Genomic DNA, 26,214 nt, shown 5'->3' with positions numbered 1-26,214 from the left:
TTATTTCCCTAATGTTTTTATGAGGGAGGTACATGTGTGGATGGGAGAAGAGCGTCATAGAAAATGATATTAAGGGGCTCCTGGGTGGCTCAGTGGGTTAAGCATCTGCCTTCGATTCAGGTCATGATCCCAGGGGCCTGGGATCAAGTCCTGCATCGGGTTCCCTGCTCAGTGGGGAGCCTGCTTCTCCCTCTCCCTCTGCCTGCTACTCCCCCTGCTTGTGCTCTCTCTCTCTGTCAAATAAATAAACAAAATATTAAAAAAAAAAAGACCTTAGCTAGGTCAGAGGGTATGAGATTATAGAAGGGTCAAGAGTGAGGGAGTATGATGGTTTTTCAGGAACTCTGAACTTTAGGAACTTTACTTTTTAGATAACTTGTGTGGGTGTTGGGGTAGCTTACTGAGCTAAGCACAGTAGGAAAGGTAATACATTTTCCTAGCGGAGGAAAAAACGGGTTTAGTTTGGGACACATTGGACTTCTCTTCCCACACTTTTCCCTATCCCATGACTATTCCAGTGTGCTCTGACTGCTATCTTTGGATTCATTTTTGATTCTTTTTATTTCATATCCACATACATACTTCTATAAAATTTTGTCCATTTACTTTCAGAATATATCCAACAGTTTTTCACTCTTTTCAGAACCTACCACTCTGGTCTTAACCACTATCATTTCTCACCTAATTATTATAGTAACTTCCTAACTGATCTCCCTGTTTATGTCCTTGTCCCCTTGTCTGTTTTCAATCCAGCTTCTGAATGATTCTTAGAATAATCAAGTCATCCATCTCTCTGCATAGAACTCTCCTTTCCCTGGAGTAAAAGTCACAGACCTCAAAGAGGGCCTGCATGTCCCCCTCCCCTTATTCTCTCTCATTTTCTTCTATTCTTTCTTCCTTTTGCTCACTTCAGTCCAGCCATATTGGCCTTCTTGCTGATCCTTGAACTAGTCAGGCGTACTCCATCCTGAAGATACTGTATTTCCATTTCCTTTGAGTAGAGGGCTTCTTCTCCCAGTCATTGACACAGCTCACTCCCTACTTTCAGGTCTTTACTCATATGTCACTTTTTTAGTGAATCCTTCTCTGATCACCTAATTTGAAATTATTGTTCTCATCCCTGCTGAATACGCTTTCCCTTTGATTCATTTGTCTCCTTAGCTTTTGTCACCATCTACATGTATGCTAAACATATTTTATTTTCACCTCTTCCCACTGGAATTTAAGATCCATAAGAGTGAGGATTTTTGCTTTATTCACTGCTATACTTCTAGCACTGAAAACTGTTAGCATATAATAGGTGCTCAATATTTGTTGAATGACTAAATTAATTAATGAAGTGCCTGAGATATCTTGGAATTGGTGCTTGCTATTTATTTATACCCTATTTAATTTCACAAAGAAGTAGAGGCAAGAAAGTGTCTAGTAGACAGGGGCGCCTGGGTGGCTCAGTTGGTTAGGTGTCTGCCTTCGGCTCAGGTCATGATCCCGGGGTCCTGGGATCAAGTCCTGCACCTAGCTCCCTGCTCAGCAGGGAAGCCTGCTTCTCCCTCTCCCTCTGCCCCTCCCCTCGTTCGTGTTCTCTCTTTCTCTCTCTCAAATAAATAAAACAAACCAGAGCCCAATAAAATGGTTTAGATTGGAAGAGAGATTTGCATGAAGCCATGGCAGTACATGAAATAGCTTTATAGAAAATGTAAAGAGTCAGAAGAGGATTAGGGATGGGATTCTGGAAACACCTCCATGTAAGGGTGACCAGGGAGTAGCACTGTTCTTTGGCTTTGCTAAGCAGGAACCCTGCTCTAGGCCTGGTACTTTAGAGGTCCTCCTCTGGCCTTTGCTGAGTTTTACCCCTCCTGATAGGATGAAGATGTGTGTGTATGTGGGGGGGGGGGGGGTACACCAGGGAACTAGTTCATTTGGTACCCATTTCTACATTAAGTTCTGAGTATTTGAACCCCAGAATTCCCTGCCCATGTGGCCCTTCAAAAGCCTCTTCTCTGATTCTCTCCTCTCTTGACTGAACGCATGTATGCTTCTCTAGGCCTAAGGGATGACCAAGCAACTGCTGTTTGCAGGCATGTGGCCAGAATCTAGACATGTGGGATGGGATGTCTACATACATACATATGAGGCTCCTTATTGAATGGAGTGGAACTAAAGATGGGAAGAGAAAAAGGGGTAGGCTCCCAAAGAATTTGAGTGACTCCCATGCTCTCATAGAACTTGAGGGAGTGAGAATTCCAGATCAGAACTTAGCCTTTTAGGTTGTTATAAAAGTATATATGTCAAGATGGGAGGATTGAATAATAATTTAACAGCTTGTTAGCTTAATTTATAACTTTAAAATATTTAGACATGTGGAATGCAGGCTTCCATTTGTACTCTTGCTCCAAGCCCCTTGAAAATTAGGGGTTAGCCTACAGGAGGGAATTGAAAAAGAGTAGCTAGAGAGGGAAAAGATAAATTCAAGATAGAGTTTCAAAGGGAATGATCAGTAGTGTCAAATACCTCAGAAACATTAAGTCCTATGAAAACAGATGTATCCATTGGATTTTATTGACAATCAGAATTTAGTAAAAATTTCATTTGGTGGTGATAGATGCCAAACTTCCATAAAAGGAGGACTACCTGAGGAATTAGGAAGTGGAGACAGAAGATAGGAGATTTTTTCCCCTAGATCCATCTCTGAGAAGGGAAAAAAACTAGAACAGTAGCTGGAGGGGTTTTCAGGGTCATGGAGGAGGACTTTTCTATGTTTAAGATTAAAGGGTCTTGGGGCGCCTGGGTGGCTCAGTTGGTTAAGCGACTGCCTTCGGCTCAGGTCATGATCCTGGAGTCCCAGGATCGAGTCCCGCATCGGGCTCCCAGCTCAGCAGGGAGTCTGCTTCTCCCTCTGACCCTCCTCCCTCTCATGCTCTCTGTCTCTCATTCTCTCTCTCTCAAATAAATAAATAAAATCTTTAAAAAAAAAAAAAGATGAAAGGGTCTTAAAAATGCTGATATGTTGAGGGAAAGGACCCAATGTTTAGTAAGAGAAGGTTGAGGAAAAGGAGGGAATAATTGATGGAGCAAGGCCTAACATCCAGTACATAGGTCATTAGATTTGCCTTTGAAGGGAGGAGGGCTATTTGAGAAGACTTGGGATGTTTGGATGTATATGGAAGCTAGGTTTGGAGGGTGAGAGAGCAGGAAAGTGACTTAATAGGCAATATGTCATTGATTTTGTTTTACAGTAGTTTTTTGGGTTAGTGTTTTTAAACCTGATTTTATATTCCTGGGCATCAGGGCTTATACCTGCAGCCACATGTTAAAATCCTGTTGGTTAATTGAACTGTAGCCCATAATATGAGGCATAGGCCATAGCATGTTGGATCTGTCTTTATTAAATAATTTGACAGTTTAGTGGTGTCTTAAAATTATAAGTTTGATAAAAACTTCTGATTCCTCAATAGCCTAGAAATAATTTCTTTATTATGTTCATTATATAATGTGTGTTATCAGGATTTGGAGATGGCTTTTTGTAAGAAGTGCGTATTGTCTGAATCACACCTATTTTGGGCAAAATATTTTTAAATAGAAGTATATTAATACTGTCTTCTTTCCCCCAAATCGTAGTTCCAAAGAACTGCTGGTTTATATTTTAGCTCTTGCCAAGTTGTGAAAATAGTGAAGGATGATTATACTACTTAACATTCAAATTGTAAGTAAACTTTATTTCTACTACTATTACCTATATGTTAAGAAAACTGAAATTGAAAATAGTCATTACCTTATATGATAATAGTGAGCTTTAGTGTGACATGGCCTGTGGATTTTTACTAGTTTTTGTTGTTAACTTACAAATACATCCTCTCCCATTGTCTTTGATAAGATGAAAAAGAATACTAATAGTCCTGAATGAATCTTAGGAGGTGTGAAATTTCTGCTTTTTTCCCCAGGTATTTCTTTTATTGTGTAAATTTACAGAAATTCTTTTTTTAATTTTCATATCTGTATAGTGCCAGTGGTCAAATTTAATATAGGACATAATATTAATGGAATGATTTATTAGAAATGTATATTCATTTCTCTTTAAATATGCTTAATTTTTCTGCATTATTTAATTTTTATATGAAAATCTATAAAAAATAAGTCTTTAATTCCTTTATGAAAAATATAACCTACATAAAATCAAATAAAATATAACTTTATTGGAATAATCTAATGCATAAATCTAGATGATGTATATATATATCAACATTCATCTCTACTAGGGGAAAAAGGCTTGAATTATGTTTACTTGAAACCATTTGCTATATTGAATTTTTTTTTTAAAGATACATTATTTTATTTTATTTTATTTTTTTTAAGATTTTTTAATTTATTCATTTGAGACACAGAGATACAGGGAGAGAGAGAGCATGAGCAGGGAGAGAGGCAGAGGGAGAGGGAGAAGCAGGCTCCCCGCCGAGCCAGGAGCCCGATGTGGGGCTCGATCCCAGGACCCTGGAATCATGACCTGAGCTGAAGGCAGACGCTTAACCATCTGAGCCACCCAGGCGCCCCACATTTATTTTAGAGAGAGAGCGTGCACAAATGGTGGGGAGGGGCAGAGGGAGAGGAAGAGAGAATTTTAAGCAGACTGTTCGCTGAGAGCAGAGCCCCACACGGGGCTTGATCTCATGACTCTGAGATCATGACCCTGAGATCATGACCTGAGCCAAACACTGAGAGTCAGACGCTTAAACCACTGAGCCACCCAGGCGCTATTGCTATAATGAATTTTTAACCAATAGCAAAAAAACTATTGAGGAAAGAATGATACAGTAATATTAAAGGCATTCCAAGTGATTTTACTACTTTATTTTTAAACTACTCTATTTGAAAGTATAAATATATAACTCAGATTAATCCATTTTATAGTCCTTATAGAGTATTCAAAATATGAACACAAAATGAGATTGCTACCATAATCAAAAGACAAGTCTAATTATATTATTCAGATAAAGAAACCAAAGGAGCCAAAGAAGAATGAAATATTTACAAACCAATAACTCTTTTAATTTGTTAAATAGGCAAATAATTTTAGAAGATGTCTTGATTTAGCATATTTTGTTATCAATGCATAAAAGATTTTTAAACTGATAAGAACAGATACTACACTTGATCTTAGCCAAAAGGCCGAGAAGCGATCAATGCATAAAAGATTTTTAAAATTTCTACCAAAATATTTCAGGGATAAAAGTATATCTTCATAACAAGACAAAGTTATAACACTTTATCCCTTAGAATGTAAATAGCATAAGGTCATCCGTGTGCAATAGCTTGGTTGCAATAAATTGTTTATGAACCTGACAGCTCTAAGAAGTAGAATGCTCATGACTGCCCTCTTTTGGCACTGGGCTTTGTAAGTCTAAGCTCCTTTTTCTTAGCTTACAAAAATGTAAAAGATTAGATTGTAAAATAGGTTGTGCTTTATATCCTTCCTGTATATTTTTAATAACTTTTCAAATTCTTCCTCTTTTTAGGCTCTCTGGTTAATCATCTTTAGAAGACTGGATTTCTGGATATCTCCTTCACTCCATGTCTATTGACTTTTAAAACATGATAATGCAAACCTGTAACACTGGCAGTCATCCATGAACCTTTAAATTACACTGCTTAATAGTGTTTGAAGCTTCCTCAGGGAATAACAATGACATCAGCAGTGGTTGACAGTGGAGGTTCTGTTTTGGAGCTTTCCAGCAATGGAGTAGAAAATCAAGAGGTTAGGCATCCAATGTATTACATTTCTGTTTTGTTCATAGAAATCAATATATGAACTCATTTTGAAATTAATGGGAAACAGGTAATTTTTGAGTAGAAATGTACAATGCATGAAACTGTACATGTATATGCCATGTGCCCTCATATAATTTAGGGAGTAGAAGGTTGAGATAGGTATTGCTAGGCTCACCTGAGTTGTTAGAACATGCATATATTGGAATGAACTGAGAGGAAAGAATTGAAAGAAAGAACACAGAAAGTATTAGTTGAGATAGATTTTAATTCCTGATAAAATTCATTGTTTTGGATTACAGAGTCTGTAGGTAAATACTGTACCTAAATACATAAATTAGATTCATCTTAAATTAGAATTTTGTATCTCCTTTAGTTGTCATGTGTGCTTTTTTTGTTATTATATCTAATTCAGTGTGGAGATCTATCATATTTCAATCCTATATATATAAAGAATTTGGATGATTTGTAAATCAGAAAGAAAGGTTTTGAAATTTTATAAATGTAGAACTCTGCATCATTATTATATATTTGGTTGTTTTCTTGTTATTGATAACATTAAAGAATAGGAGGTAGGAGTAGAAAAATAACAGTACCAGAAACTTACAGACTTCCAGGGCCTGGCTTCTGTTCCCTCCATTCAGTAAAGATTGAATATTGGGAAGGATCTAAATTAAAAAATGATGCTGTCATAATAACAGACAAATATTTGATCAGAGATGAGGTGGGCAAATGAAGAGTTGGCTGTATTTAAAAAATCTATTTTCTCTATATTCTGTGAAAGATATTGCTGTTACTGGTCCTTAGTACCAGCATAGTAGAATAGTGACAGGACCAAGAAATATTAGGATATTAGGCTGTGTATTCTGGAGTCTGCTTCTTTTTCTTGCTTGTTTGTGTCTGTTCAATCTTCCAAGATAACTACGGTTAAATTCAGAGGGATGGGGATAAAATGAAGGTACTACTTTTTCTTTGTTCTCAGTGGACTTGGTAACCAGAATGTTCTTATTGTGTTTCAGTCTAAAACTGATTTAAGGTCCATTAAGAGAAGCCACAGCTAGAGAATATACTTAATTCTCATAATCAGTTTCTATTTGTTCCTTGAAGATTCACTTTCTATATGATCACTTCTAGGTATGACTCACGAAAGAGATCAGAGACTCAGGGGACTTCCATCCCCTCCACATCACCCAGACCAATTATTACTTCATTTTCCAATGCTTTCTCTTTGTTGTATAATTTTACTTTGTTGTATTTAACCCTAAGAAGGCAACCACCAAGAATAATAGGCAGAGTATATTTACCTTGTGCTGGTTTGGTATCATTAATATGGGAAAAGGAGTACAACAGTTTGTTTCTGGAAGACACTATATTTTTCTTCCTTTACATGGAACCCAGGTGTTCATGGCCTGGAGAACTAATTATTATGGAAGAAAGAATCTGATAAATGAAGTCATTTTACCAAAGCATTATTGATTAATGATTTATGTGGTAGATATCCTATGGGTAGTCACAGGCGTTTTAGGTAGTATGGCACTAGAATGGAGGAAATTATTCTTGGGGAACTCTTTCTTCAAATTATACTATGTAGATACCCACTTGGTTTCATTTATTTGTTCCTTCAGCAAATATAAATTGACCACTTACTGTGTGTCAAGTACTTTTCGAGGCACTGGGAATAAAATATTTCAGAATGGCTATGAAGAATAAATCGGGGCTAGAGATAGATGGAGAGGTGGTAGGGGATGTTTTAGTTAGGGTGGTCAGGGAAGCCTTTTCTGAAGAGGTGGCATTTTATTTTAAAAATTTTTATTTATTTATTTGAGAGGGAGAAAGAGCACAAGCAGGAGGAGTGGCAGAGGGAGAAGGAGATGGGGCTCGATCCCAGGACCCCAGGATCATGACCTGAGCCAAAGGCAGACACTTAACCAACTGAGCCACCCAGGCACCCTTGAAGAGGTAGCATTTTAGTCTAGACCTAAATAAAGTAAGGGATTAGGCTGTAGAAATAGAAACATCTGGGGAAAGAGAATTCCAGGAAGAAATTGAAAAGCAACTAGTATCTGAAATATCTCCTAATATTACAAAGAGAATTTTGAGGATAGTGTATGTGAAAGATAGATTTAATATCTATACTCTAGAATGTAGGGTGGGGTGAAAAAAATGACCTGTCAAAATTTTAAAATCATAGCTCCAGAATCTGAAGAAAAAAATAAATGTTTAAGAAGTTGTGGGCATTTGGAGAGTTATTGATGATTTTTAGGCTTTATTTTTTTTAACTCTATTCCTGATTATAAAAGTAATGCATTTTATAAAATTAGAATAATTATATTTCTGGCAAAGAGACAAAAACCAAAGATACCAATTCCAGTCTTAATAATGAGTATAGATGCAAAAATAAAAAAAATAGTAATAAATATATAAAATGCAGTCATATATTAAATTCAGTACTAAATAGGATTTTAGATACACAAGGATAATTCAGTATTAAAAAAAGAACAATTAATATATATACCTCTACTAATAAGACACATGACCTATGATATGTTAATAGGGATAAAATACCTGATGAAATGAGATTTTATGAAATTGAATATCCATTCCTGATAATATAAATATAGATAAATATTTCTGTAACATTATAAAAAATAACTGTTACAAATCAGTAGCCAGAATCCTGTTTAATGGTGGAGTACTGAAGTATTTCCTTTAAAATTGGCAAGAAGATAAATATGGGCACTACTGTAACTATTACTTAATGTTTTCCTGTAATCAGACAAGATAATGAAAAAATATATAGACATTAGAAAGAAGACCAAATTATTATCTTTAGATAATATCATTCTCTACCTGGGAAAACCAGAGGAAGTCCATGAAAACCAATTAGAACTAATAGGAGTGCTTGGTAGTTTAGTGGGTACAAATTAACATTAAAAATATCTAGCTTTCTTTTGTAAGGAATTAGTTAGAAGAGCTCATGGAAAATAAGATTCCTTTCAGGAAATTAACAAAAAAATATTGAGGAATAGTGTAAAAGATATATGGGACTTCTTTGAAGACAATGAATTAATGATACTGAGGTACATGAAAGACGACTTTGGTAAACAAAGAGATGTACTTTGTACTTGGATAGGAGAGATGGAAGGAGTCAGTATTGTGGAGGATGTCAATTTCCTCCAGGTAGTCTATATATTTTATTCCATCTTTATCAAGTATTAGGGCAAATTTGGGGGAAACTGATTATATGGACCTAAAGATTGTATGGAAGCGTAAATATGCAGGAATAACCAGAGCAGTTTTTGAAAAGGAAATATATAGCAGGTAAGTCTTGTAGAAATGGGAGTTAATGCAGAAAAAAATAAAAAGAGGATTTAAATACATTTTTAAAAACACAGCAAATACAATTTTAGAGAGCATCTGCTTTCAGACAAATAGGATCAGGAGTTCTTCCACTTAGACTGTGATGGAATAACAGACCAGATTTTTATTCCCACCGTAATCAAGGAGGAAAATGAACAAAACATGTGAAAGCATAGTTTGAAACATTGGTGCAGTGGTCTGAATGTTTGTGACCCCCAAAATGTTGAAACCTAACCCCAAACATGATGATACTGGGAGGTAGGGCCTTTGGGAGGTAATTAGGTCATGAGGTAGGAACTGTTATGCATGGGATTAGTGCTCTTATAAAAGGTTCCAGGGAGATCCCTTGCTCCTTCTGCCATGCAAGGATCCGATAAGGAGTCCTTGACCTGGAAAAAGACCCTCATTCAGTCATGCTGGCACCCTGATTTTGGACTTCTTGCTCCCAGAACTGTGAACAATAAATTTCTACTGTTTATAAGCCACATAGTGGTATTTTGTTGCAGCAGCCTGAATGGACTAAGACATTTGAACATCAGAAAGCACGGGGCTGTGCTTCCCAAGAGAAGAGCAGGTGATCTCTGATTGTACTGACTCATTCCTTGGAGCCACTTTCTGGATTACAGTGTAGGGAGGAGGAACCCAAAAAAAGAGTGACAGTGTCACTGAATTGAGGAAATAAAATTTGAAATTTGTGTTTTTTGTTTTTTTGGGGGGGGCAGCAAAGCAAGGTTTATTGAGCGATTTATTAAGCAATAACAAAGTGATAGTACAAAGCTACTGAGGAGGGAGGGGACCCAAGAGGGTTGGCTAAACTTTGGAATTTGAAGAGGCAAACGCTAATTGGAAGTGCAGAGTATCTGAGGGGAAGAAGCCACCCAGAGGAAGAATACCAGAACTCAGCCTCAGGTACTCTGGATTTTAGCTGAGTAAGCTTCCCAGATACAATATGAAACTCCATGAAACCAGGCAAAGAATGACCAGAAAGGTATAAACTCAAAAATTTACTGAAAAATCAGAGTTCACTCGGGGCTGGGAGATACTAGAATTCTAAGCAGTTAGAAGGGAGAGTCCTTGTTAAATGCTCAGGGCATTCCTAGAGACTCCAGAAGAGTTATGCCTTCCAGTAGGGCTAAAGTAGCTCTGGAATAATGGGTAGTTCAGACTTGCCCTAAAAAGTTAAAAAAACAGGCCTTGAAAAAGTTGACCCATAAGCAACTATTTTTTTTTTTAAGATTTTATTTTTCAGTAATCTCTACACCCAACATGGGGCTTGAACTTACAATGCTGAGATCAAGAGCTGCATGCTCTTTGGACTGAGCCAACCAGGTGCCCCTTGACCCATAAGGAATTTAAACGTCATAGTAAACATTATTAAAATACGACAACAGGGGACGCCTGGGTGGCTCAGTCAGTTAAGCATCTGCCTTTGGCTCAGGTCGTGATCCTGGAGTCCTGGGATCGAGTCCCACGTCGGGCTCCTTGCTTGGCAGGGAGCCTGCTTCTGCCTCTGCTTCTGCTGCTCCCTCTGCTTGTGCTCTCTCTCTCTGACAGATAAATAAAATGTTTAAATAATAATAAATAAGTAAATAAATAAATAAAATTTATTAAAAAAATAAAATAAAATATGACAACAGTATGTAAATTGCACCCAACAGTGTAAAATTTATGTATCTAACACCCAACCATGTCAAATGCAAAGAAGGAGGAATAATACAACATATAACTTGAAGAAAAAAAAAAAAACTATCAAGACAGAAAAACAAATGATAGAGATGATGGAATTAGCAGATAAGACTTCAAAACAGCCATTATAAATATGCTCAGCAATTTAAAAGAAAACATGGAACTCAGAGGAGAGGCCTAAAAGATGTAAAAAAACAAACATAACTTCCAGAAATGAAATTTATAATATTTGTAAAAATTTCACTGGATAAGATTAAAAATAGATTAGGTACTATGGAAGAAAAGACAAGTGAATTTGAAAAGAGCAGAAGAAACTGCATTATGAAGCACAGAGAGAAAAACTGAAAAAAACATGAACAAAGACTGTTACCTGTGAGAAATATCAAGTTGTCTAAAATACATGTAATTTGAGTCCCAGAATGAGAGGAGAGGAGGGAAACAGAAAAAGACAAATGAAGAAATAACAGTCATAAAAATTTTCAAGTTTGATGAAAAATATAAACCCATAGATCTGAGAATCTTAACACCAAGCAGGATAAAGCAGAGAGCAAATAGACACTGAGGCACATTATTTTTTATTATTATTTTTGACACTGAGGCACATTGTAACAAAAATACTGAAAGCAAATTTCAGGAAGAAAATTCTGAAAGCATGCAGAAAAAAGTATTAGAGACAGAAGAACAAATTTAATGACGACAGACATCTTGACTGAAACTATGCAAGTCAGAAGATAATGACTTTAAATGCTGAAAGACTAAAACTTGTCAGTCTACAAATATATATCCAGTGAAAATGTCTTTCAAAAGTGAAACTTTTTTTCTGACCAATAAAAGGTGAGAGAATTTGTCATCCACACTGGGTTATAAGAAATGTTAAAAGAAGTTCTATAGGCAGAAGGTAGATGATACCAAATGGAAACTTAGATATGCACAAAGGAATGAAAAGCCCTGGAAATGTGTAGGTAAATATAAAATGCTTTTTAAAATAAATTCTTAATTAAAAAAAAGATACTTAAGACAAATAATAACAGTGTATTGTGGGGTTTACAATGTGAAAAAGTAAATGTATGACAACAGTAAGCAAAGGATAGGAGGAGGGAACTGGAAGAATACTATTGCTTTTTACATTATTCGTAAAGTAACATTACTTGTATATTAACTGTGATTAACATGTTGTAAACTCTAGAGAACCACTAAAAAATAAAGCAAAGAACTATTGATAGCAAGCAATTTTTGAATTGGATACTAAAATGGATACTAAAAATACTCAATTCAAAAGATGACAGAGAATAAAGAGAAAGGAATAAATGAAATAACAGAGAGCAGGGTGGTAGATTTAAACCCTGTTTTACTGATACTATTAAATGTAAATATTCTAAACAGTGCAATTAAAATGCAGATATTGTCAGATTGGGTTAAAAAAAGCCAAATCTATTTATGTTACATATAAAAAATTCATTTTAAGTATAACAATGTAGCGTAAAAGTGTAGAAACAGATATACAATGCAAACGTTAATCATAAAAAAGCTGAAGTGGTTTCAGGACAAAAATATTACCAGGGTTAAAGATAGATTTCATAAATGATAAAAGGACCATTTGTCAAGAAATGGGTATGCCCTCAATTATTAGAGCTTCAAAATACACAAGGCAGGGGCACCTGGGTGGGTCAGTTGTTAAGTGTCTGCCTTCAGCTCAGGTCATCCCAGGGTCCTGGGATTGAGCCCCGCATCGGGCTCGCTGTTCAGTGGGGAAGTCTGCTTCTCCCTCTCCCACTCCCCCTGCTTGTGTTCCTTCTCTCACTTTCTCTCTCTCTGCCAAATAAAATCTAAAAAAAACAAAAAAACAAAAAACACAAGGCATAAAGTGACAGAGCTGAACGAAAACATAGATAAATCCACAGTATTAGCTGGAGATTGCTGCATACCTCTCAGAAGCTGATAGGATAGGTAGAGAATCAGGATATAGAAGACTTGAACAACATTATCAACCAACTTCACCTAATGGACATTTATGGGACTCTCTACCTAATAGTACCAGAGTACACATTTATTTCGAGTGCACATGGACAGTGAACCAAGATAGATCATATGCTGGGCTATAATATCAATACTTTTTTGTTTTTTAGATTTTTTAATTTTTATTTTTAAGTAATCTGTACACTCAATGTGAGGATCGAACTCACAACCCTGAGATCCAGAGTTACATGCTCCACCAAGCTAGGCAGGTGTACCTACACATCTCAGTACTTTTTAAATATATATATTTATTTATTTATTAGAGCATGAGCAGGGGAGAGGGTCCAAGGGAGGGGGAGGGGAGACAAGCAGATTCCCTGCTGATCGAGGGGCCTGACTTGGAGCTTGATCCCATGACCCTGAGATTACAACCCTGATATTACAACCCTGAGATCACAACCTGAGCTGAAATCAAAAGTTGGATGCTTTCCTTTCTTGATTAAAACTCTCCACAGTGTAGTGATAGAGGGAACATAGCTCAATATCATAAAAGCCATATACAAAAAGCCCACAGCGAATATTATTCTCAATGGGGAAAAACTGAGAGCTTTCCCCCTAAGGTCAGGAACACAACAGGCATGTCCACTCTCACCACTGTTGTTCAACATAGTACTAGAAGTCCTAGCCTCAGCAATCAGACAACAAAAAGAAATAAAAGGTATCCAAATTGGCAAAGAAGAAGTCAAACTCTCACTCTTCACAAATGACATGATAGATAATCTATGTGGAAAACCGAAAAGACTCCACCCCAGAATTTCTAGAACTCATATAGAAATTCAGCAAAGTGGCAGGATATAAAATCAATGCACAGAAATCAGTTGCATTTCTATACACTAACAATGAGACAGAAGAAAGAGAAATTAAGGAGTCAGTCCCATTTACAGTTGCACCCAAAATCATAAGACACCTAGGAATAAACCTAACCAAAGAGGCAAAGGATCTGTACTCTGAAAACTACACAACACTCATGAAAGAAATTGAGGAAGACACAAAGAAATGGAAAAAGATTCCATGCTCATGGGTTGGAAGAACAAATATTGTTAGGATGTCTGTGCTACCTAGAGCAGTCTATATATTTAATGCAATCCCTATCAAAATACCACCAACATTTTTCACAGAGCTGGAACAGATAATCCCAAAATTTGTGTGGAACCAGAAAAGACCCTGGCTAGTCAAAGGATTGTTGAAAAAGAAAACCAAAGCTGGTGGCATCACAATTCCGGCCTTCAAGCCCTATTACAAAGCTGTAATCATCAAGACAGCATGGTACTGGCACAAAAACGGACACATAGATCAATGGAACAGAATAGAGAACCCAGAAATGGACCCTCAAGTCTATGGTCAACTAATCTTCAACAAAGCAGGAAAGAATATCCAGTGGAAAAAAGACAGTCTCTTCAACAAATGGTGTTGGGAAAATTGCATAGCCACATGCAGAAGAATGAAACTGGATCATTTTCTTACACCATACACAAAAATAAACTCAAAATGGATGAAAGACCTAAATGTGAGACAGGAATCCATCAAAATCCTAGAGGTGAATACAGGCAGCAACCTCTTTGACCTTGGTCGCAGCAACTTCTTGCTAGATACATCTCCAAAGGTAAAGGAAACAAAGGCAAAAATGAACTATTAGGACTTCATCAAGATAAAAAGCTTCTGCACAGCAAAGGAAACAGTCGACAAAACCAAAAGACAACCGACAGAATGGGAGAAGGTATTTGCAAATGCCTTATCAGATAAAGGGCTAGTATCCAAAATCTGTAAAGAACTTCACAAACTCAACACCCAAAGAACAATCCAGTCAAGAAATGGACAGAAGACACGAATAGACATTTCTCCAAAGAAGACATCCAAATAGCCAACAGATACCTGAAAAAATGCTCAACACCTCTTGGCATTAGGGAAATCCAAATCAAAACCACAATGAGATACCACCTTACACCAGTTAGAAGGGCTATTAATAAGTCGGTAAACAACAAATGTTGGTGAGGATGCAGAGAAAGGAGAAAATTCTCACATTGCTGGTAAGAATGCAAGCTGGTACAGCCACTCTGGAAAACAGTATGCATGTTCCTCAAAAAGTTAAAAATAGAGCTGCCCTACAACCCAGCAACTGCACTACTAGGTATTTACCCCAAAGATACAAATGTAGTGATCTGAAGGGGCACCTGCACCCCAATGTTTATAGCAGCAATGTCCGCAGTAGCCGAACTATGGAAAGAGTGCAGGTGTCCATTGAGGGATGAACAGATAAAGAAGATGTGTGTATATATATATACACGCACACACAATGGAATATTACTCAGCCATGAAAAGAAATGAAATCTGGCCATTTGCAAGGATGTGGACGGAACCAGAGGGTATTATGCTAAGCGAAATAAGACAAGCAGAGAAAGACAATGGTATGATTTCACTCATATGTGGAATTTAATAAACAAAACAGAGGAGCATAAGGGAAGGGAGGAAAAAAGAAAAGACGGAATCAGAGAGGGAGACAAACCATAAGAGACTCTTAATCATAGGAAACAAACAGGATTGCTGGAGGGTAGCGGATAAGGGGAATGGGGTAACTGGGTGATGGGCTTGGAACAGAATAGAGATGGGGTAACTTAAGGAGGGCACATGATGTAATGAGCACTGGGTGTTATAAAGAACTGGTGAATCACTGAATTCTACCTCTGAAATTAATAATACACTTACATTAATTAATTGAATTTACATTAAAAAATGATCCCTCTATCCAAATAAAAGTCTGTTATAAAAAAAAATTGGATGCTTAACCGACTGAACCACCCAGGCACCCTACATCTCAATACTTTTTAAAGAATTGAAATCATACAGAGAAAGTTATTTGACCAAGCAGAATTATGTTAGAAGTTAACAACAAAAAACTCTTGCAAAATCCTCAAATATTTGGAAATTAAACAGCTCACTTTTTAAAAAAAAAAGATTTTATTTATTTGACAGAGAGACAGGGAGAGCGGGAACACAAGCAGGAGTGGGAGAAGGAGAAGTAGGCTTCCCGCTGAGCAGGGAGCTCCATGTGGGGCTCGATCCCAGGACCCTGGGATCATGACCTGAGCTGAAGGCAGACGCTTAACAACTGAGCCACCCAGGTGCCCCTAAACAGCGCACTTTTATATAACTCATGGATTAAAAAGAAATCACAAGAGAAATTAGAGAATATCCTAATTGAATGGAAATGAGAACACAGTATATCAAAATTTGAGGGATGTAGTTAAAGCAGTGCTTAGAGGGAAATTATACCTTCAAATACTTACATCAGGAAAAGAGTATAGTCTAAAATCATTTAAGCTTCCATCTCAATAAGCTATAATATGAGGATCAAATTAAACCCAAAGCAGAAAGAAGGAAATAATAATCATAACAGGTCAGTAAGGTAGAAAGTGGACAAACATTAGAGAAATTAACTACCAGCTGGTCCTTTAAAAAAATTAATAAAATTGATAAATCTCTAAGTAGACTGCAGAATCAAAAAAAAAAAACAACTATGAGGCAAAAATTACTAATATAGGGCGCCGGGGTGGCTCAGTTGGTTAAGCGTCTGCCTTCGGCTCAAGTCACGATCCCAGGGTCCTGGGATCGAGCCCCACATCCTGCTCCCTGCTCAGCGGGGAGCCTGCTTCTCCCTCTCCCTCTGCCTGCCGCTCTGCCTGCTTGTGCTCTCTGTCAAATAAATAAATAAAATCTTTAAAAAAATTACTAGGGGCGCCTGGGTGGCTCAGTCGGTTAAGCGACTGCCTTCGGCTCGGGTCATGATCCCGGAGTCCCGGGATCGAGTCCCGCAACGGGCTCCCAGCTCGGCGGGGAGTCTGCTTCTCCCTCGGACCCTCCCCCCCTCATGCTCTCTCTCTCTCTCTCTCTCTCTCTCATTCTCTCTCTCTCTCTCAAATAAATAAATAAAATCTTTAAAAAAAATAAAAAATAAAAAATAAAAAAATTACTAATAAAGGAATGAAGGAGTCATTAGTATTGACACTAAATATTGTGAACAACTTTATGCCAATAAAGCTTGGCAACCCAGATGAAATGGGCAAGAACCTTGAAAGTCATTACAAAAGGAATAGCAAGTCTGAATAGCCCTCTATCTTAAAATAAATTGAATTCCTAGACAAAACCTTTTTCACAAAGAAACTTCCAGTGGAAATTGGCTTTATTGATCGTGTAGGCCTGCATTATTTATTTATTTATTTTTAAGTAGACTCCTAACCCAGCGCAGAGCCCAAGGCAAGGCTTGAACTCACAATCCTGAGATCAGAGCCCTGAGATCGGGACCTGAGCTGAGATCAAGAGTCAGACACTCAAGTGAGTGAGTCACCCAGGTGCCCTGTCTTTACTGATGATTTATTTATTTATTTATTTATTTTTCTTTTTAAAGGTTTTATTTATTTGACAGAGACAGCGAGAGAGGGAACATAAGCAGGGGGAGAAGGAGAAGCAGGCTTCCCATGGACCAGGGAGCCTGATGCGGGGCCCCATCCCAGGACCCTGGGATCATGACCAGAGCTGAAGGCAGACGCTGAGCTGACTGAGCCATCCAGGTGCCCCTTTATTGATGATTTAACAAGGATTTAGGGAAGAAATAATAATAACCTTACATAACTCTTTCAGAAAATAGACAACATAGCATTTCATAACTCATTTTGAGGCTGGCATTATCCTGATACCAAGACCAGAGATACATAGGAAAAGAAAACTACGAACGATATCCTTCATAAGCATAGACAAAAACATTCTTGATAAAATACTAGCATTTAAACCCAGTAATATATAAAAGGGATTGTATGTCCCAAATGGGGTTTATCCCAGCAAGGTAGGTTTAATCAATCAATGTAATTCATCACATTAACAAAATAAAAAGGAAAAATCATGTGGTCATATCAATAGACACAGAAAACCCATTTGCCAAAATTCAACATCTATTTATTATACAAATTCCCTAAATTAGTAATAAGGGCAACTTCTTCAACCTGATAAGTGCATCTGTGAAAAACCCACAGCCTACCTCATGCTTAAGGGGGAAAAGGGGGGGCACGTGGGTGGCTCAGTTAAGCGTCTGCCTTCGGCTCAGGTCATGATCTCAGGGTCCTGGGATCAAGCGCCACATCGGGCTCCCTGCTCTGCGGGAAGCCTGCTTCTCCCTCTCCCATTCCCCCTGCTTGTGTTCCCTCTCTTGCTGTGTCTTTCTCTGTCAAATAAATAAATAAAATCTTAAAAAAAGTGAAAAGGGGAATGTTTTCCTTTTAAGGTTGATAGCAAAGCAAAGATGTCTACTCTAACTTCAACATTGCTGCAGGGCAAGAAAAATAGAAGACATACGGATTGGAAAAGAAGTAAAACTGTCTTTATTTCTAAATGATACAATCATGCATACAGAAATTCTTAAGAAATCTACACAGCTGTTAGAACTAATAAATTTAGAACAGTGAATATGTAAAAATCGTGTTCATATATCTTAGCAAAATACAACTGGAAAATGAAATTTAAGAAGCAGTACTGTTTAGCAGCATCAAAATAATATAGGGATAGGTTTAATGAAGTAAATAAAAGATCTTTATGCAGGGTGCCTGGGTGGCTCAGATGGTTAAGCATCTATCTTGAGCTCAGGTCATGATCCCAGGGTCCTGGGATCGAGTCCTGCATCGGGCTCCCCGCTCAGAAGGGGGCCTGCTTCTTCTCCCTCTGCAGCTCCCCCTGCTTGTGCTTTTCTGCTCTCTGTCAAATAAATAAATAAAATCTTAAAAAAAAAAATCTGTATGCAGACAACCACAACATATTGTTGAGAGAAATTAAAGACCTGAATAAATGAAGAGTTATACCATGTTTATGGATTGGAAGACTTATGCTAAAACAAAGTTAGAGGGCTTATCCACCTGATTTAAAGACTTACCATGAAGTTCCAGTAATTGAGACAGTGTGGTTTGATATGCCAACAGACATGTAGATCAGTGGAACATTATACAGATCCACATAACACTGATTAATTTTCAATAATGGTGATAATTTGGTGGAGAAAGGAGTCTTTTAAACAAATAATGGTGGAACTGCTGGACATCCATATGCAAATTAATGAACTCAATCCTTTCTCACATACACAATGAATAACTCAAAATTGATCATAGAATTAAATGTTTAAACTATAAAAACTTCTGGAAGAAAACACAGAAGAAAATTTTTTCAATCTTGAATTAGGCAATGATTTCTTAGATTGTACACAAAAACATGAAAAAAGCTTTAAAAGAAAAAATGATGAATTTCATTTAAATTAAAAACTTCTGTTCTTAAAAATTCCATTAAAGGGCGCCTGGGTGTCTCAGTTGCTTCAAGCATCTGCCTTCGGCTCAGGTCATGATCCCGGAGTCCTGGGATCAGCCCCAGGTCAGGCTCCCTACTCAGTGGGGAGCCTGCTTCTCCCTCTTTCTCTACTGCTCACCCTGCTCGTGCTCGCTCTCTCTCAAATAAATAAAATCTTTTAAAAAACTTAAAAAAAATTCCATTAAAATGAAAAAGTGAAGCCAAGATTGGAAAAAATATTTACAATATATATTGACAAAGGATTTATATTCAGACTATATAAAATAAGTTGGAGGGGCGCCTGGGTGGCTCAGTTGGTTAAACGTTTTTCTTCGGGTTGGGTCATGATCCTGGGGTCCTGGGATCCAGTCCCGCATCATGCTCCATGCTCAGCAGGGAGTCTGCTTCTCCCTCTCCCTCTGCTTCTCCCCCAGCTTGTGCTGTCTCTCTATCTAATTAAATAAATAAGTAAATAAATTAATAAAATCTTATAAAAAAAATAACAGGGGTACCATGTGTGGAAAAGGATGTAGAGCACTGTCACTCTCATACATTTATAGTGGAAATATAATTTGACAGTTCTTTTAAAATGAAGTGCACAATTACTGTATGACCTGGTAAATTGGCTCATAGGTGATATGGAATGCAATAGAACAGAAGGGAGGGGAAGAGCAGGAACATTAATAGGAGCATTACGGCCCTGTTTATGATAATTTGTTAAAACAACTCCAGAACTTAATACACCACCTTTACAGTCTTATTTTCTGCATTACTTCTCATAGTTCTTTGATTACTTGCTTTGGCCCTAATTCCCAAATGTGAAAGCTTCCATGACTTTTGCTCATGTTCATGAGCCTACAGTTGCCTTCCACATCTATCAAAATTCTTTTCATCCATTCAGGACCCTGTTATAGGAAGTCTTCTATAATCCCCCAATCTGAATCAATTCAACACCTAACGTGGGTTGAGGGTTATACTTCAAAGAGTGTTAAAAACCATTGTTTTGTATGTTAAATTTTTCTTTTAGACAAATGGGTAGTCATGAAAGCTTTTTGTACAAAGAAGTAAAACAGACAGTTCTGATTGTAATGTGAAAAGATGCCCTCCAAAGTTGAGGGCAAATAGAAGGTTTGAATACTATTACTAATCTTACAATATGACAATTAGCTATCACCAATTGAGTATTTACTCTGTTCTAAACACTCTAAACACTGTGCTAAGCAAATGTACTTTGTGGATATTTAATTTTCAAGGGACTTTGAGAGGTATGAATATTGTAACCTTTTTTTTTTAATATGAAGAAACAGGTTTAGAGAACACAGGGAGGGAGAACAGGGAAAGATGGTGATAATTTGTTCCATTTAAACATGTTAAGCTTAGAGTATTAGCTGATTATTCTTGTAGTGATGTTAAGTTGGTAGTTTAAAATTTGGTTCTGGAGTTCAGGAGATGAGCCAGAGAAGAAGACAAATATTTAGTAATCATCAGTATAGAGGTACTATTTTAAAATAACCCCTGAGAATGGGTGGCCTTGCCAGGGAAGGTAGAATAGGAAATGCTGAGGACAGAACCTTAGTTAATTGGCTATATTTCAGTCACTGGAGATGGAAGAAGAATCAGAGGAGATGCTTAAAAGTAGAGTGGTAGAAAGAGAACAAAAAAGATGGAAGAAATAATTTTAAAATGAGGTAAGAGTGTGTAAGTGTATAAGAGTCGGCAGAAAGGGAAAGGAGGGTGAAAACTGGAATAGAATTTAGTCCTTACTGACATTTAAGAGAATAGTTTTGGTGAGGTGGTGGAATCCAGATTATAAGGTATGTGTAGATAGCTAGCTAAAGAGTTAGACTACCTTTTGAGAGTGTGTACAGGTATAAGAAGTAAAGATCTGGAGTTCAGTTAAAAGAAAGAAGAGTTGAAATAAAGATTTTTTCTTTTTTATAGTTAGAAGGAACCACTGAAATATTAAAACCTAACTAACATGTACGAGAGAGAAGAGTGGGTCTAGAATCCTAATTGGTGGGGAAAAGAGTATAGATGGGGGAATTGACCTTGTACAATATTCTAGACTCAAGTATTGCATAGTTTAGACAATTTGATTCAATTCCTACTGGTAAGGTGGAGGTGGAGAGTTCACAATATAAAATAATTTCAGGTTAATATTACTATTAATAATACTATTAGATTTCAGAGGAATTAAGTTATAAATCCCTTGGGTTATATATAAATAAGATATTTACTGCTTGGGTCAATACTAGCTCAAATGCCACTTAGTTGTTGCATTCTGAATTTCTGATGAGTGGAGATCTCGTCAGTTTTTACCTATCCCATGCTTCTCATTAACAGGTATTATAGCTAAGTGATGCTGCCTGTAGGTTGGAGTTATAAAGCTGAGAAAGAAGCATGGAGATTCAACTGTTAGTATATCCAATTTGTGGGGAAGGATTTATTTTTTAAAGTTTTATTTATTTATATAAGAGAGACAGTGCTTGAGCAGGGGATGGGGCAGAGGGAGCGGGAGAGGGGAAGCAGACTCCCCCCGAACGCAGAGCCTGAAATGGGGGTCGATCCCAGGACCCTGAGATCATGACCTGAGCCGAAACCAAGAGCCGGTCACTCTACTGACTGAGCCACCCCGGCGCCCCAGGACTTTTTTTTAATGTTAAATTTAAATTTTTTTTGCCTTATACAGAGCAGGAAATTCAGTGTTAATATTCAGCATGTGCTTACTTATTTTTAATTTATTATACCTTTGTTTTTAATTTATTTAAACTTTTTTGTGAAATGTTTGATACAAAATGAAGAGTGTATAAAATATAATATGTTTTAGTTTAAGAATAACAAAAAGAATAAATATTAGCTCTCAATCAGGTTAAAAATAGAAATTAGTATTATTTTAGAATATTGTGTGTCCCTCTCAATATCCCAGAGGTGCCATTATCCTGATGTATGTGGTAATATTCCTTTACTTTTCTTTATAGCTTTATTGTCTTTGGATATGCTCCTAAACAACATGTTGTTTACTTTTAAAAAATGAATAATGTCCCAAGCTAACTGAGTTAAGAAAGGATAGCATTACCACAGTTAGATTAAAGCTTCCAGGAAAAGGAAGATTAGTCTGGCATCAGGTTCACTGAGTTTCAAGAGGTTCTACTCAGGAAATCAGTAAGGAATGTCATGAGTTACATCTTGGAAACATAGGGTCATCTTGGTCAGGCTTCAGGCAGTGGTATGACCTGGTGTTGCAGGTTTGTTCAGCAGGTGTATATACAGTCACAGGGGAAGAATGCTATTCTGCTTTTGTTTGTTTCTAAGCTCTTTGTGGCCTTCTTCTAACAGTTAAGAGTAGATCAAAGCAGAACACATCTAGGAGGTGAAATGAGTCTTCTTAGCTGTTCTAGGTAGCAATGCAAAGTAGATATATCAAAGCAAGCCAAATATGAATAAAAACTGGGAATAGGCTTATCTGGACACTCTGTCCTTAGGAATAATGTGAGTGGCTATCTTGGTGATGACAGTTTATCATCCTGTCTCAGGAATCATGTTCCTACAATCCAGACTGGTTGCCCTATAAATCTAGTGCATAGCTGGCATCCTGGAATCTCTTTGCAATCCTTCTCAAGATTACTATTGTCTCTCTCCCATTTTGAATCTCCCATATTGTCTATCTTAAGTTGCTGTCTTTATTAAAATTTTACTTTTTTTTTGATGAAATACACTCTCCACTTGCTTCTTGAGAAAGGATGTATGGAAGATAAATGTTTTGAGATCTTTCATATTTGAAAAAATACCTAATTTTCATAAGATGATTTGACTGGCTGAACAATTCTGGGTTAGAAATAATTTTCCTTTCTAATTTGAAGAGGTGGTTTCACTGTCATTTTCCTCCTAATACGACTGTTGAGAAGACTGAAGTCCGAGTCCATATTCTTTGTATGTGACCTGCATTTTCTCTCTAGAAACTTGTAGAATCTTCCTTTTTGTCCCCAGTGTTGTGATATTTCACAGTGGTGTGCCTCAGGGTAGGTCTCCCTTAATTTTTTATTGTAAATATCTGGTGGGTCCTTTCAAATGGGCAGCTCGTATCTGTCAGCTCAGGAAATTTTCTGGAACTCTTTCATTTCTTTCCAACCTTTTTTTTCTCCCCTATTTTCTTCTTCTGGAACTCTGTTATTCAGATATTGGACCTCCTGGACTGGTCCTCTAATACCATTCTCTTTTCTCCCCTATTTTTCAAAACTTCATCTTGTTTCTCTGGTTTCTGGAAGACTGCCTCAGTTTTATCTTCCAAGCCTCTGTCTTTTTTTTTTTTTTTTTCTTCAAGCCTCTGTCTTTTTTATTTCAGCTATCATGTTTTTAACTTTTTTTTTAAGATTTTTTTTTTTTTATTTGACAGAGAGAGACACAGCGAGAGAGGGAACACAAGCAGGGGGAGTGGGAGAGGGAGAAGCAGGCCTCCCACGGAGCGGGGATCCCGATGCGGGACTCGATCCCAGGACCCTGAGATCATGACCTGAGCCGAAGGCAGACGCTTAACCATCTGAGCCACCCAGGCGCCCCATGTTTTTAACTTCTAAGAACTCTTTCTTTCTTTATTAAATTATATTCTGTTCTTACTTTATGGTATAATATCTTATCTCTATGAGGAATATGCCCTATATGTGTGTGGGTGTGTGTACGTATATGTATATATTCTGTGGTAGAGGCTTTTCCTTAGATGAGTGGCAATACTTGGCTGTCTGTTCATCATTAAGAGTGGAGGACTAAAAAGCTGATTGAAAACTCTCTTTTTGGTGCAGTACCGATACTAACAAATGTGCCTAATATACCTCAAAGATGGTTTTGTTTTTCCATCACCAGAAAGTTAATTCTCCAATCTTCTGCTGAGATGAGGGCCAGTTGCCTAGCATCATGGAGGAGGGAACGGGTCTAGGAATCAAAGTGCTTTTCAAACAGCTTTAATGGGATTTTCCTGTTTGAACCCCTCCTCTTTCTCTACACCTGCTGCTCCATTTCCAGGAGTAATGGGTATTGCTTTCTGTGGGTTCTCCAGTATAAAGTGTGTTGTTTCTCAGCTTCTTTTTGCTGCCAGGCTGTGATTTGGCTGTCCTGGGTCTGCTAAACCATTTCATAATACTTATCCATCCACTCTCAATCTTCCAAGATTCTGTTGCTCTTATCTCTTCTCCTTATGGGTTTGTGTTGAAAAGTCTTTTACTTCATTTTTGTGAGTTTTAGGAGAGTGCAATTATATGCATGTTTTTAATTTGTCATCTTAATCCTAAAGCCCTGCTTGTTTAAAATGTTACCTCCTGAGACTTGAAAAATATTATTATTATTTTTTAAGATTTTATTTATTTATTTGACAGAGAGAGACACAGCGAGAGAGGGAACACAAGCAGAGGGAGTGGGAGAGGGAGAAGCAGGCTTCCTGCTGAGCAGGGAGCCCGATGCGGGGCTCGATCCCGGGACCCTGGGATCATGACCTGAGCCGAAGGCAGACGCTTAACCGACTGAGCCACCCAGGCACACCTTGAAAAAGATTATTAAAGTTCCCTTTTCATCTCTTGTTTTGGTTTTTACATTCATAATTATAGTACATGAAACTCATTGTGTAGCCCCCTTCAGACTATGTGAACTCAAGTATTTATACGTAAATCCAGAATTTATGAATAAAAAGGTTGATTGTTTTCTAAATTTGCTCTTGTAGGAAAGTGAAAAGGTTTCTGAATACCCAGCAGTGATTGTGGAGCCAGTTCCAAGTGCCAGATTAGAGCAGGGCTATGCAGCCCAGGTTCTGGTCTATGATGATGAGACTTACATGATGCAAGATGTGGCAGAAGAACAAGAAGTTGAGACCGAGAATGTGGAAACAGGTAGACATCTCATAAAATGTTCATTATTTGTAACTTCTTATTTTATAAGTGTCAATATTACTATTGCCAAATGAGTACTATACCAAAGAACTTCTTTTTGCTTGGAAACCAGTGAAACATCTCTTATTTAAGGGAATTGATATAAAGTTCTACATTAGAATTCTCTGGAGTATAACAGGTCTCATATTGTGGACTCTAAGGACAAGATTATAGGCCCATAATAATAAAATTATCATTTTTTTTCCTGAGAGTGTGAATATTGACTAGTTACTTACTTATAGAAGTCCATAGGCTAGTATATGAGGGTAACTTTTTAATTCAAAAATAAAGACAGTATTCTCATTCTGTAACAGATTAAGAGTTTCTTTGAGTCAATATTGGTGGAGCAGTATGATTCCTTTTTTCTTAGATCAGAAGCATCTTTGTAGCAGTCTGTCAGAGTCTTCTTCCCTTTTTGTCTTCTGAGAAATTTTGGTATTTCAGTCTGTCTATGGTGAGATAATTATATGTTTAATTGGAGATTAATATATATAATCCTTGAAAATCTTTTCTTTTTTTTTTTTTTTTAAGATTTTATTTGACAGAAAGAGAGACAGCCAGAGAGGGAACACAAGCAGGGGGAGTGGGAGAGGGAGAAGCAGGCTTCCCGCGGAGCAGGGAGCCCGATGCGGGGCTCAATCCCAGGACCCTGGGATCATGACCTGAGCTGAAGGCAGTCGCTCAAGGACTGAGCCACCCAGGCGCCCCCTTGGAAACCTTTTCATTTTTGCCACTGATTATAAAGAAAATAGAGTATTGTACCAGAAAGATTGTAGTGACTGTCTTGTAATAATAAATATTAAAATTTATCTTTAGCTCTTAATGGAGAAAAAGAATTCTTATACTTGGTTTACAATTCTAATAAACACTCTTAAATATTTATTTATTTATTTATTTATTTATTTATTTATTTATTTAGGCTCCATGCCCAACTTTATTTATTTATTTATTTATTTATTTATTTAGGCTCCATGCCCAACATGGAGCCCAACATGGAGCCCAACATGAGGCTTGAACTCACAACCATGAGATCAAGACCTGAGCTGAGGTCAAGAGCTGGATGCTTAACTGACTGAGCCACCTAGGTGCCTCATCACTCTTAAGTATTTAGATAAGTTTCTATAAATGTAGCAAAGTCCCATGATTAAAATTTTTCAATATT

The 26,214-nt window shown here is 37.2% G+C and overlaps 1 protein-coding gene, 1 long non-coding RNA gene and 1 pseudogene across 9 annotated transcripts in view; 1 reads left to right on the top strand and 2 right to left on the bottom strand.

The window, feature by feature from the left end:
- Positions 1-26,214, top strand: part of ELF2 (E74 like ETS transcription factor 2) — a 107,988-nt gene that overhangs the window by 28,326 nt on the left and 53,448 nt on the right. For 3 of the 8 annotated variants that reach the window (XM_045880430.3, XM_045880429.3, XM_054508742.2), the window contains exons 2-4: positions 3,619-3,703; positions 5,511-5,749; positions 24,848-25,013. The exons of 2 other annotated variants lie outside the window; for them this stretch is intronic. In XM_045880430.3, coding sequence (XP_045736386.1) covers positions 5,678-5,749; positions 24,848-25,013 — 238 coding nt within the window. In that variant the 5' untranslated portion in view covers positions 3,619-3,703; positions 5,511-5,677. Of the gene's footprint in view, positions 1-3,618; positions 3,704-5,510; positions 5,750-24,847; positions 25,014-26,214 lie in introns of those variants that run through there. 3 more of the 8 variants (XM_054508743.2, XM_045880433.3, XM_045880435.3) reach the window with 2 other exon arrangements.
- Positions 5,070-5,175, bottom strand: LOC123849192 (U2 spliceosomal RNA; annotated as a pseudogene).
- Positions 10,385-26,214, bottom strand: part of LOC129045975 (uncharacterized) — a 46,105-nt gene continuing 30,275 nt past the window's right edge. Inside the window, exons 5-6 of the long non-coding RNA XR_010409557.1 lie at positions 25,289-25,501; positions 10,385-10,667 (exon numbers count right to left, since the gene is read on the bottom strand). This is a non-coding gene — a long non-coding RNA (uncharacterized LOC129045975). The remainder of the gene's footprint in view (positions 10,668-25,288; positions 25,502-26,214) is intronic.

The sequence above is a fragment of the Mirounga angustirostris genome, unplaced genomic scaffold, assembly GCF_029215605.1.
Source record: "Mirounga angustirostris isolate CCGP_5_RB_7025 unplaced genomic scaffold, mMirAng1.0.hap1 SCAF_2, whole genome shotgun sequence".
NCBI lineage: Eukaryota > Metazoa > Chordata > Mammalia > Carnivora > Phocidae > Mirounga > Mirounga angustirostris.
This window is presented reverse-complemented; position numbering and strand designations above follow the sequence as displayed.